General features: G+C 40.4%; 1 protein-coding gene across 1 annotated transcript in view; it reads left to right on the forward strand.

The window, feature by feature from the left end:
* LOC127454183 (serine/threonine-protein phosphatase 6 regulatory ankyrin repeat subunit A) overlaps window positions 1-13,327 on the forward strand; it is a 29,531-nt gene that overhangs the window by 1,356 nt on the left and 14,848 nt on the right. The window contains exons 2-6 of the mRNA XM_051721199.1: window positions 12,041-12,124; window positions 12,221-12,299; window positions 12,459-12,529; window positions 12,730-12,930; window positions 13,154-13,241. Coding sequence (XP_051577159.1) covers window positions 12,041-12,124; window positions 12,221-12,299; window positions 12,459-12,529; window positions 12,730-12,930; window positions 13,154-13,241 — 523 coding nt within the window. The remainder of the gene's footprint in view (window positions 1-12,040; window positions 12,125-12,220; window positions 12,300-12,458; window positions 12,530-12,729; window positions 12,931-13,153; window positions 13,242-13,327) is intronic.

Here is a 13,327-nt window from a genome sequence, read left to right on the forward strand (position 1 = left end):
GCTAGCACCATGCGCTACCAGTTGAGCTACAGGAACAGAACCAGAGTTCAGTATTATGTTGTTTGTATTTACATGGGCGCATATGTTTACATTTCTCAATGTGTGTTGTCTCTGGTGAGGGAGGATGAAGAGATACTGAAGTGCCCATCTCTATGGTGATGGTATTATCTAGAGGAGCTTGTCAAAGGAGACGGGACACAATCACAGGGCTTGAATAGGTTAGGCCCTACACGTTAGAAATCTCATGTGCATGTGACAGAGCACAGGCCGCATGTAACACACAGTGCCTTGTCTCAGCTTAGAACCATAATACAGCACTAATGGAGTCTTTTCAAACTAAGCTTTCTTCAAGCACAAATGCTTACTTGTTCTGTTCTCTCGTCCCTCAGTGTGAGCTTGTCTTTAGGCCTCCACTGAGTCTGAACCTGAACTGAGACTAACTGGATTTAGATGAGACAATGAAGATGTTATCTGAATAAATGTGCTCTACATATTTTATATTAATACATACGAGACTGATTGTAATTGCAACAAAGAGACCATAACATCCATAAAATGTTCTTTACCTCCGATATATAATAAACCCTTGTAGTTTAGAACCTGTACATTGCGCATATAAAGTACATGTTATTTTGAATGCATTGCCAATGCTGTTGTTCTCAAGGGCAGGATACTGCATAAATCTAAGCATATTAGCTCAGAGCTGTTATAGGAATTGTCTGTGGCCCACTGAACAGCAAGAAACCATTTCACAACACTCAAGAATGTGTGACTGAACACTTCCTTTTACTTTGTCATAGTGCACATTCTTCCAATGAGTCACAGCAACCATGTATTAGAGGGGATGTGGAATGTATGTTGTTGTAGGCGATGATAAAGGATGGCAGTACAGAGGCCTTAGGTTGACCTTGCTGGGGTAGCAATGCATACAAGTCTGCATTTCTCAACTCACTTGGCTTATCTGTCAGCTGTTGTCACTTAATTTATCTGTTTATTAAAGTTTGCTAAATATTTAATGACAATTAAAAGAAATAGCCATCTGTGTCCTTAATACGCCAGTAATGCAAGCTGAACTGCTTGGAAGAACTGTGGTATCCAGCATCAACAGTCAGTCTGCACTGTTTGCTCCATCTGCTTTCTCCATATTGGTGGAGACCAGGATTTTGGACCCATCTCTCTTCTAATAAACATTTTTAAATTAGTCTTCTTTTGGGCTTGGGAACTGAGTCTTATTCGGAACAGGTTTAGTTTTTGAACAAATGCCGGAATGACTTTCGGTTTCATCAACGGTTCTTGAACTTGCATTTTTCCTCCAATGTGGATGGAACACCGTAGTAAAATACTTAATAAAAAAATAATATGTTGTGTTTTCTGCTGTGCTGTTCAGCAGCACTGCTGCACTCTATTGAATCTACAGCATGGAAACAGCACACACATGTACTCTGATTCCCAAATGAATGACACTTATTAGTAAGGATGTCATAAAATATCAATATATCGATTATTGATCGGCATGTTATTTTATCAGTAGATTTGAGGCATCGATATTTTAAAATTAGCCAACATTTAAATTAGAAGCCCAATTTGGGTGCTTTCCAATTGTCTCAGTTGGCCTCTGTTTAACAGTAGGGATGTGCGCTATGACTAATTTGACTGTCATTTAAACGGGAGTTTTGTAGTCGACTAGTCTGAAGAGAAACCAACCTTCAGAAAACAGTAAAAAAAAAAAAAAAAAAAAAATTGTGTTTTTGCAACCCATTTAAAATACTTAATCTATTCCAAATCCGATGCTAAATTACACTGAAAAGGGGCATTTATCTGTGACGTGCTCGCCTTGAAATGTGATCATTGTACATTAAATACAGAACATAACATGCATTCACTGAATCAATGTTAGCAAATACTTAACAGACATATTTATTTAAAACAATTGAATGAATAGTGCAGGATCAATGGAACAACCATTAAAAGCCTGTTCTAAACGGAAATCACCAAGTAAAAGTTACTTAACATATTAAAACAGTCAGGACATTGTTGAAAATAATTAAAAGGTAGACTAAGCCAAATCTATGAGAGAGAAAAAAAATGCGCAGAAAAGTTGCGCGTATTTCACGACGTGAAGTCGTGCATTAACCATTGATCTAATACGACAGCTGTTCGGTAAAGAACGTCAACCAATACCAGTTACGATGTAAAAATAAATAAATTAAAAAAAGTAGCTATAGGATAGAAAAAATAGGCCTGTGATGTAGCCTACAATAAACCTAATGTATTCTAAACATGACTTGTACACAGAATAAAATATAGTTTAACCCATTCAGCAGTCGGCACCTCGTTGAAAATAAATGGCATGCCTAGCCTAAAACAGTTATTTTCTAGTCTACTTACTCAAAAGTATACATTTTTTGGATGAGCAAAATTAACACGTCGACATGGTCTGGTGAAAGACGGGACTTGACTCACCTGAGGCGTCTATCCTACGCTTGAAAAAGCCCGCTCAGTGGAAAAATAGCATCCAAGTATGCACAGATGTAAAGAAGACTCAAATGTGAAAACATCCATAGGGACTTTCAAATGTTTGGAAAACTGATTCCCGCACCACCAAAGTGATTTCATTACTACTTTGCTGAGTTTGCTTGTCTAGCGAGAGGATATTTTCCTGCGGGCCACAAGTGAGAGAGGGAAGAAGCACGTGCAGCCTGAGGTGAAATTAAACTCTGTATCTGCTCCAGATATCCTCTTTTTTAAATAATATTTATATTATTAATTCTATTTAAAATATGTAACATTAATATGACAGTAATTTAAGTGCAGCCTCTGTAAAAATATAAAGCCAAACATAAATGTGTAAAAATGATGATCAGTTTAATGGGGGGAAATATTAACCGACTAGTAATTCCAGTGTCGACTAGCAGCATCAGAACCGTTTATTCAACTAGTCTACTAGTCTCGCACATCCCTATTTAACAGTCTGGCGTAATAGGTTTGGGAGACCACAAGAGGGTAATATAACATCTATCTCACACCACATAGACAGGACAAGCTGAAGCAGTGCAGGTGATGATAGTCCAAAGTTATGAAGGTTTTTGTACTTCAAGAATTAACAAAGTGACATTGAGTTTGCTGCAGGTTAGTGAAACTGCGTAAACTGAACAATTAGAAATGGTTTATTATGCAATTTCTCTGTATGTACAGTAACCTTTAGTGTTGTCACGGAACCAAAATTTCAGTAGCGAAATTTCACGGTTCTCAATACCACTTTCGGTACCACAGCATAAATATGCTAATATGACAATGTGCTATTGAACACACCTGTTTAGCCAATTTAAATAGTTACTTTTCAATGTAAATAATAAATTAAAAGAAATCCATGTTTCCTTCGTGTTTCTCAATCAAGGATGCATTGCTTAAGTATTTTTAAGTAGCGCCCTACTGAAATCTGTTTTATTCTTTACCAAATCATGTTTTCCTTTTTGTTATTATTTTCCAGAACTCCGAGTTTTAATTTAATCATCAAAATGGTGTCTAATCAATTCATTCTCAAATCTTTTAACAAGTGAAAATATAACTTTTGTCATCATTGCATTTTTTTTTTTTTTTGCCAAACTTTTATTCAACAGCAGTCTTACTTGTGATGTATTGCTTCATTATTATTATTAATATTACATTTTACTATACATTTGTAATATATTTCTGTAACAATTTCTTCAATTTCAGGGCTCTAGCTTATATTTTGAAATGTGCTTTTATTATGACTTGTATTTTTTTGCCTGAATCTTCACTTTCTGGATAAACAGTTTGCAACACTTAAGTCATGTCTGAAATCTCATCTCTTTACACTGTCCTTTGAGTCTGACAAATTAAATGTAGGACACCATTTTGGAGTGTTTGTATTTTGTGTTTTAGATTACTGGCGTTTGTGTATGTGGTAAATTATTTATTTAATTGTGATTTTCTCCCCAATTTGGAATGCCCAATTCCCAATGTGCTCTAAGTCCTCGTGGTGGCGTAGTGACTCGCCTCAGTCCGGGTGGCGGAGGACGAATCAGTGTTGCCTCTGAGTCTGAGACGTCAATCCGCACATCTTATCACGTGGCTTGTTGAGCGCATTACCGTGGAGATATAGCACGTGTGAAGGCTTCATGCTATTCTCCGCGGCATCCACGCACAACCCACCACGCGCCCCACTGAGAGCGAACCACATTATAGAGACCACGAGGTTACCCCATGTGACTCTACCCTCCCTAGCAACCGGGCCAATTTGGTTGCTTAGGAGACCTGGCTGGAGTCACTCAGCACACCCTGGATTCGAACTCACGAACTCCAGGGGTGGTAGTCAGCGTCTTTACTCGGTGAGCAACCCAGGCCCAACGGCAGACACTCTTGAGATGTTACTTGCTGCTTTTAGAAAAGGTCATGAAGCTTCAGTGTACTATTCCTGGCTAATTCAGAGTCTAGAGGACAGGGTTTTAACATCTCTTAAGAAGTTATGAGAGAGAGACTTAAATTTAGTACTGGAAGATGGAGAATGGGGTAGGATTTAAAAAAATGTCAAGTCTATGTCTAGGGATGCAAGGGTGCACCTCATTCAATTTAAGATTCTGCATCGTTTTTATTGAACTCCCTCTAGATTGTATAGGCTTGGCCTTAAAGACACACCTACTTGCTGGCAATGGCAGTTGGAGGATGGGGAAATAGCCCATGTTTTTTGGTGCTGAACTAAGATTCAATAGTTTTGGTCGAGGGTTCAGAATTTTATCTGTGAGGTCTTGAGCACTTAGATTTTATTTTGCCCCAGACTGTATGTTTTGGGTTATGGGGCGGGTATTAATATTATAAACAAACATATAAAAAAACTGGGTCCTTACCAGCGTGATGATCGGCAGGCAGGTAATTCTTAGGGGATGGAAGTCGGCTGGTGCGCCCTCATGGGCAGAGTGGAGGCTTTTGAAGATATGTCACATAGACGTCTGGGCAGTTTGGGTGCATATGGGAAGTGGGACACTTATTTGGCCTTCCTAGAAGGTTGTCAGGGAGGAGCAGTGGAGAGGGACAATTTTGATTAAAATTAATATGTGGAACCCTTTTTCTTTTGTGTTGGTTAATTTTATAATTTTTTGTTATGTGTGTCTGTTGTTATTAATGTTTGACCACTGGGATGTATGTTGGGTGACGGGTCGGGGGGGGGGGCACATAACTGATAAAAGTTGATTCTGTGTATTCTTATGCTATTTGTTTAAATATGAGTATGGACTAAATAAAAAAACAATTGTTAATGACAAAAATGTTGTGGCTGATCGATGTAATTTGGTAACAGACTGCTGAGGGCAGTCTTATTTCCAAATATTTCTTCCTGAAAAGTAAGAATCGGTAATGAAACCATTTAAGGATCGGAACCAGAATCGTTATTTCCTTATGATTTCCATTCCTAGTCATTTTTTGCTTTCTCCCCTGTTGGAATTAGGGGTGGAAATCAGCAGGGACCTGTCATTGTGTTATAATACTGATAAGTGTTTTTAACTGCCTCATTCTTCAATAACAGTTCCTTTGCAAAGCTTCAATCATATTATGACTGGTTCATAAGCGATCCACGCTGAAATACTCTGAGGACACATCCACATGACGTGCACATATACAGTATCATCCTGCACTGAGACGTACATTGCCGGAAACGCATTAGAATGGACAAAGACGTCCATCTAGTGCATATTTACATATATCCGCAATAAAAACTAGCACAGCTGGGTGAAAGAACACGTCCAGGAAGCATTTGTGCTCAAAACAGCAAGATGCAGCACGAGATGCATGATAACAGACAAAGATGTCTGTCTAGTGCATGTTTGTATACAAAAAACATTTCACAAATATCCAGATGTGTCTCTTTTAGTGTTCAGGAATAGTTAGTCACTAGGGCTGGGACGATTCATCGACGTCATCGATTACAGAAATACGTCGATTTGCATAACGTGCGTCGGCGTGTCGCAATGGAGTAATTAAAATGGCAGCGCCCAGTTTAAGTATGGATTCCCCCGAAGAACAAGCTGTAGCTAAAAAAAAAACTCGCCTGCGGTCATCTAAAGCATGGGAGTATTTTAGCGAGAGACCCAACAATGTGGTGCTGTGTAAGCTATGCAAATTGGAAATGGCTTATCACAGCAGTACAACCGCCATGAACGAACACTTGAAGCGAAAGCATCCCGGAGCACTTTGTCAAGACGGCAGCAAGGCAGCACCGTAAGTCCTGTTTACTTTTTGTTCCCACTCAAGCATAACATATTAGTATTACAACACGTGTTTCTGTTAGCAGTAATCACTTTAAACTGATTTTCTAAATGTTTCCTCATCGCCCCCATGTTAAAAGTAATTTCTGCACCGCTGCTAATGTGGGGTGACCATACGTCCTCTTTTTCCCAGAAATGTCCTCTTTTTCGGACCTTAAAAAAGCGTCCGGCCAGGATTTCTAAATTTGCCAAAATGTCTGGGATTTGGCTTTATTTGCATTATGATGTGCATCTGGTCTAATACCTCATTGTGTGTGCGTGCATATTTGCATTGCTTTAACCCCTCTTTGTAAGTCCCGCCTTCTCGCACACCAATTGGTCAATTATAAGAGGCTTGCAGCAACTATTGGCCAAATTCCTGCCTGTCAATCTCTCCGCGGACGCCAAAGCACTGTTGTGTTCAGCATCAAACAGTTGCTTGACAGTAGCAGCAAATGACAGCTGAGTGGAAACAATGCCCAAACGAAAGTGCAAATTTACAGAAGATTTGCACAAAAATTCCCATGCTTTCGTCCAGGTCGAGATCCGTGGGAACAGAATGTATGACATGTAAAGCTGGCACTTATGTCTCAGTTGCTAATAAAGGTGCAAGTGATTAAGAAGCACACATTAAAAGGTGAAAGTTCATCAGGTAAATTAACGGACTACTTTTTGCGACCAGGTAAAATGATCACATTGCTTAATTTTCCATGGCCATTCAAAATAATAGTAATAGTAAATGAAGGTACACTCATGGCATCCAATATTTTATTTTAGTACATGGACATTCAAAAGAATGTTGGAAATGTGTATTTATTTATATATATATTTATGTTATGCTAATAGAGTCTTTTTTTCACTGTATTAAAGTTTGCATTCATAGTAACACTGTTTTTCGTTGCAGAATAATGCCCTACAGTGCACAGTTTGTTTCTTGTACATTTGTTTGTGTTTAAGAGAAGATGATTTAATAAAATATTTAAATATTAATGAGACAAGATTTGTATATTTATTTTGGGTTAATTAATTGTTATATTAATCAAGTAATAATTATAAAAAATCAAATAATCGGCAAATTAGTCAAATCAAATCACTTTATTGTCACACAGCCATATACACAAGTGCAATGGTGTGTGAAATTCTTGGGTGCAGTTCCGATCAACATAGCAGTCGTGACAGTGATGAGACATATACCAATTTACAATAACATCAAATTAACACAACACAATTTAAACATCTGTTATACACATAATTACACTCAACAGTATACAAATAATAACATACACTGTACAGTATATAATACGCACTATATAGATGCACATTATTCAATAAAAATAAAAAATATATAAAAAAGTATATATAGTAGTAAATATAGAATGTACAGTATTGTACTGTATTGACATTCAGGCTGTCGGTTGATAGTCAGTTGTTAAGAGAGAATATAATATAATAATAATATAATTTATGACAGTCCGGTGTGAGATATAAGAGTAAGGGTAATAAAGTGCAGTGCTGATGTATTTTGTTCATGGGAGATCAAGAGTTCAGAAGTCTGATTGCTTGGGGGAAGAAGCTATCATGGAGTCGGCTGGTGCGGGTCCTGATGCTGCGATACCGCCTACCTGATGGTAGCAGTGAGAACAGCCCATGGCTCGGGTGGCTGGAGTCTCTGATGATCCTCCAAGCTTTTTTCACACACCGCCTTGTATATATTTCCTGGAGGGAGGGAAGCTCACCTCTGATGATGTGTCTGGCAGTATGCACCACCCTTTGCAGTGCTTTGCGGTTGTGGGCGGTGCTATTGCCGTACCAGGCGGAGATGCAGCCAGTCAGGATGCTGTCTACAGTGCAGGTGTAGAACCGTGTGAGGATGTGGCAGTTCATTCCAAACTTCCTCAGCCGTCTCAGGAAGAAGAGGCGCTGATGAGCCTTCTTCACAACGACTTCAGTGTGGATGGACCATGTGAGTTCCTCAGTGATGTGGACACCCAGGAACTTGAAGCTGCTGACTCTCTCCACTGGTGCTCCATTGATGGTGATGGGACTGTGTTCTTTGTCTTTTCTTCTGAAGTCCACCACAAGCTCCTTTGTCTTACTGACATTGAGGGAGAGGTTGTGCTCCTGACACCAGTGTGTCAGAGTGTGCACCTCCTCTCTGTAGGCTGTTTCATCATTGTCAGTGATCAGACCTACCACCGTCGTGTCATCAGCAAACTTAATGATGGCATTGGAGCTATGTGTTGCCACACAGTCATGTGTGTACAAGGAATACAGTAGTGGGCTGAGAACACAGCCTTGTGGGGCTGCAGTGTTGAGGGTTAGTGATGAGATGTTGCTGCCTATTCTAACCACCTGGCGTCTGCTTGACAGGAAGTCCAGGATCCAGCTGCACAACGAGCTGTTTAAGCCCAGAGCCCGGAGTTTCTCATCTAGCTTGGAGGGCACTATGGTGTTGAATGCTGAGCTGTAGTCTACAAACAACATTCTCACATAAGTGTTCTTTTTTTCCAGGTGGGAGAGAGCAGTGTGTATTGTAGATGCAATGGCATCATCAGTGGAGCGGTTGTTGCGGTAAGCAAACTGCAACGGGTCAAGAGAGAGAGGCAGCACAGAGCAGATGTAATCTCTGATTAGTCTCTCAAAACATTTGCTGATGATGGGGGTCAGAGCAACAGGACGCCAGTCATTTAAGCAAGTTATTTTTGATTGCTTTGGAACAGGCACAATGGTGGATGTTTGAAAGCATGTGGGGACTACAGACAAAGAGAGGGAAAGGTTGAAAATGTCCGTAAAAACATCAGCCAGCTGGTTCGCGCACGCTCTGATGACGCGGCCCGGAATGCCGTCTGGGCCCGCGGCTTTGCGGATATTCACCCTTTGGAAGGATCGGGTTACATCCGCTACAGAGACGGAGAGTGAACTAACCTCTGTAGCTTCGGCCGCGAGAGCTCTCTCTGCGAGGGCGGTGTTATTTCCCTCAAAACGAGCATAAAAGTATTTAGCTCATCCGGGAGAGAGGCAGCGGTGTTCATGGTGGAGTTTTTATTCCCTTTAAAGTCCGTGATGATGTTAATTCCCTGCCACATGCTTCTAGAGTTGGTGGTGTTAAACTGCCCTTCAGTCTTGCTCCTGTACTGGCGTTTTGCGGTTCTGATAGTTTTTCGGAGGGCATAAAAGGCTTGTTTATGCTCCTCCGCGTTCCCGGAATTAAAAGCGGAGGTCCGCACATTAAGTGCCGCGCAAACATCGTTATTTATCCATGGTTTCTGATTCGGATAGATCCGTATTGTTCTGGTTGGAACCATGTCCTCCACGCACTTTTTGATGAAACACATTACGCTATCAGCGTAAAGCTCGATGTTGTCATCAGAGGCGGACCGGAACATCTCCCAGTCTGTGTGATCAAAACAGTCTTGTAGCGAAGAGTTTGATTGGTCCGACCAGCACTGGATCATTCTGAAGGTGGGTGCTTCCTGTTTCAGTTTCTGCCTGTAAGCGGGCAGAAGCAGAATGGAAGAGTGGTCCAATTTGCCAAATGGTGGGCGGGGGAGGGATTTGTAGCCATCCCGGAACGAAGAGTAGCAATGGTCCAAAACCCGGTCCCCTCGTGTGTTGAAACTAATGTGCTGGTGGTATTTTGGTGCGACTGATTTTAAACTGGCTTTATTAAAGTCCCCGGTCACAATGAACGTGGCCTCAGGGTGCACGGTTTCCTGCTCACTTATTCTCCCATACAGTTCCTTGAATGCCCGGTCTGTGTCGGCTTGTGGGGGGATGTACACAGCAGTGATAATGATTGCTGTGAATTCCCTCGGTAGCCAGAATGGTCGACACAGAAGCATGAGAAATTCCAGATCAGGAGGACAGAAAGACTTGATAGAATGTACGTTCCTCTGATCACACCAGGATTTGTTGATCATAAAACATACTCCACCACCTCTACTTTTACCTGAGAGGTCTTTCGCTCTGTCCGCTCGGTGCACGGAGAACCCCATGGGTTCAATGGCTGAGTCTGGAATTTTCCGTAAGGCAGATAATGCAGCAGTCCCTTGTCTCTCGTTGGAAAGAGATCTGCGCTTTCAGCTCGCAGAGCTTGTTATCCAGAGACTGAACATTTGCCAGTCGATTTGCACGGCGTCTTACTCTGATGAGAACGCCGGCTCTGTTTCCCCTTTTCCTTTTGCGTTTCCGCGGCCGGGCTGCCCAGACAAAGGGCTCCGCTTGCGTGTTTGTAAAGAGCGGGTCGGCATTGAGGAATTTGAAGTCCAGTTTACGGTGTGAAATTGCTGAACCAATGTCCAAAAGTGTTTGTCTGTCTTAGACAATAAGGCAGACAACATCCAAGACAAAAAACATAAGAATTGTGAACAAAACAAACAAAACATTACTATGTTGTGTCGGAGCTCGCAACGCAGCAGCCATACTCGGCGCCATCTTGAATCTAGAACTCTTCTAGATAGTCATTAGATTAATCAACTAATCGGAAAAAGAATTGTTAGATTAATCAATAAAAAAATAATCATTAGGTGCAGCCCTATTAGTCACACTAGGCCTGTCTGTCCTGCTCTCTCTCTCTCTGAGCACCAGTGGTCGGCAGCACCATGACGATGATGAATGTTGTGGAGTGTATAAATGCAATTGAGCAATGTCTTGTGACATCATGAACACACAGATTTCAAAACAAGATGTGTCAGCAGGGGGTGACTATAAATGCTCTTTTTTTTTTTTTTTTTTTTTTTTTTTATCTGGGGAGGAAATTGAGTTCTGAAACTAACAGTATGTTTTTATAGTAAAGTTACCTCTTATATGTCTAAATATCAGGGGAAATTAGATTTTCCATTTCATGACCCCTTTAATGTTGTCTATTGCAATTCACAATTTCTCATTCATCTTCAGTTGTGGGAAAAATTACTTGTGTCATGCACAAAGTAGATGTCCTAAATGACTTGCCAAAACCATAGTTTTCTAATATGAAATCTGTGGAGTGGTTCAAAAATTAGTTTTAATGACTTCAACCTAAATGTATGTAAACTTCTGACTTCAGCTGTACATGTGAGTGAGTTTTAACTTGTTTTATTATTACATGACAACACCTTACAGCCTAGCAGTGTGAAAGATCTGTACGGACATCCTTACAAATGTTGTAGAATTATATTCTTAGATTGTTCTGAGTTTGAATTTTGGTCAAATAGAAATTATGTAGTGTGTGTTTAACTAATGTTGTAGTGGGTTTTGTCTTCTCACACATTTGCACTAAATGATGCTCCAACTTTTTTTTCTTTTTTTTTTTTTACCAAGGATTTTAATGTCAAGAACGTAACAAAAATATTGATATTTGCTTTTAGAATATTAATGTAGTATTGTGAGTTAAAATCCTCAGAACAAATTTCTCTAGTTGGGATACTCTGTTGCAGATTACTTCACTTTAAAATAGCCTAACATATTCTCTATTGTCAATTTACACTGCAGCTCAAAAATATGAGGCGGAAAGGCTGCATGAGAGGCAGCGGCTGGTTTTATTTAAAATCCCTCAGGCCCTTGAAGATGCACTTACATAAGCACTACACAAGCAATCTCATGACAACACTGTCGCAAAGGTGTTGTTGCTTCGGTTTGCTTTCAGAAGTCTTTTGGGGAAGAGATGCAACCATACTTACCCTCAGTTATTGCAAACACGGACTCTGCATTTTTCAGTACACAGCTGAAATGCCGTAGTTCAGACTTGGCCAAGTTTTTCATAGTCAGCTTTGTGACTTAAATTTTCTCTCTTTGTTTTTCAGCCTGCCCTTCTAAAAGCTATTTTCAATGTTGATCCAGATGAAGTACGCTCTCTCATTTTCAAGAAAGAGGATGTGAATGTCCAAGTAAGATTTGAACTGGATAATCTGCTAGAGTTTCTTTGAATAGAACCACCTGTTATTGCTGGTCAAACATTGTTGTAACTAGTCAATTTCATTCAGGACAATGAGAAAAGGACGCCGCTGCATGCAGCTTCCTATCTAGGAGATGCTGAGATTATAGAGCTCTTAATTTTATCAGGTAAATGCATCTGCATATTCATCAGTTATTTTACATATTGGAAGCTGCTCATATCTTCCCCTTTGATTCCAGGTGCCTTCAGATGTGGCTTTGATGTATTGTATGTATTGTTATACTGTTGTTCATAGTGAATCTGTTGATGTTTTCCTTGTGCTGTAGGGGCGAGGGTGAATGCCAAAGACAACAAATGGCTGACACCTCTGCATCGCGCAGTGGCATCCTGCAGTGAGGTACTACATTCACAGAGCAAAATGACAACCGATATATGTTCTTGTGCACTTACACACTCTGAATTTGTCGATTTGCCATTTGATATGTTGAAGTAATTAGGTTACCAACCGCACACCCACAAATTAATCTAAGAGGTTAAAATGAAATGTAACGCATCAGAGTATTGATCTAGCTCTTCATTTGATCATTTTCCTTGTAGGAGGCGGTGCAGGTTTTGCTAAAGCACTCTGCAGATGTGAACGCTCGAGATAAGAACTGGCAGACTCCTCTCCATGTGGCCGCCGCTAACAAGGCGGTCCGCTGTGCGGAGGCGTTGGTGCCACTGCTGAGCAACGTTAATGTATCAGATCGGGCCGGACGCACTGCCCTGCATCATGCTGCCTTCAGTGGCCACCTGGAGGCAAGTAAACTCTCATTTGCATATGTGTGGGTTTTAAATTAATGCTTAGAATTCATAAAGTATCTAAGGTACAATTGAGAGATAAAGGTTTGATCATTATTCAGGGATATTTTTTATTTTTTTTTACATGATGCTTATGTTGAGGAATGTTGGCATGAAATTATATTTTAATGTTTAATAAATGTCCTATGTGTGTAAAATGTGCATGTTTTCCTTTTGTCAGATGGTACGGTTACTGCTCTCCAGGGGAGCCAATATAAATGCATTTGATAAGAAGGACAGAAGGGCAATCCACTGGGCAGCATACATGGGTGAGACAGAGCGATGTTTGTTTTTCCAACCTCTGACACAACCATATGTGGGATCTTCAAACCCATTCAGACCCTCACATATTCAT

The sequence above is a fragment of the Myxocyprinus asiaticus genome, chromosome 16, assembly GCF_019703515.2.
Source record: "Myxocyprinus asiaticus isolate MX2 ecotype Aquarium Trade chromosome 16, UBuf_Myxa_2, whole genome shotgun sequence".
NCBI classification, from domain to species: Eukaryota; Metazoa; Chordata; class Actinopteri; order Cypriniformes; family Catostomidae; genus Myxocyprinus; species Myxocyprinus asiaticus.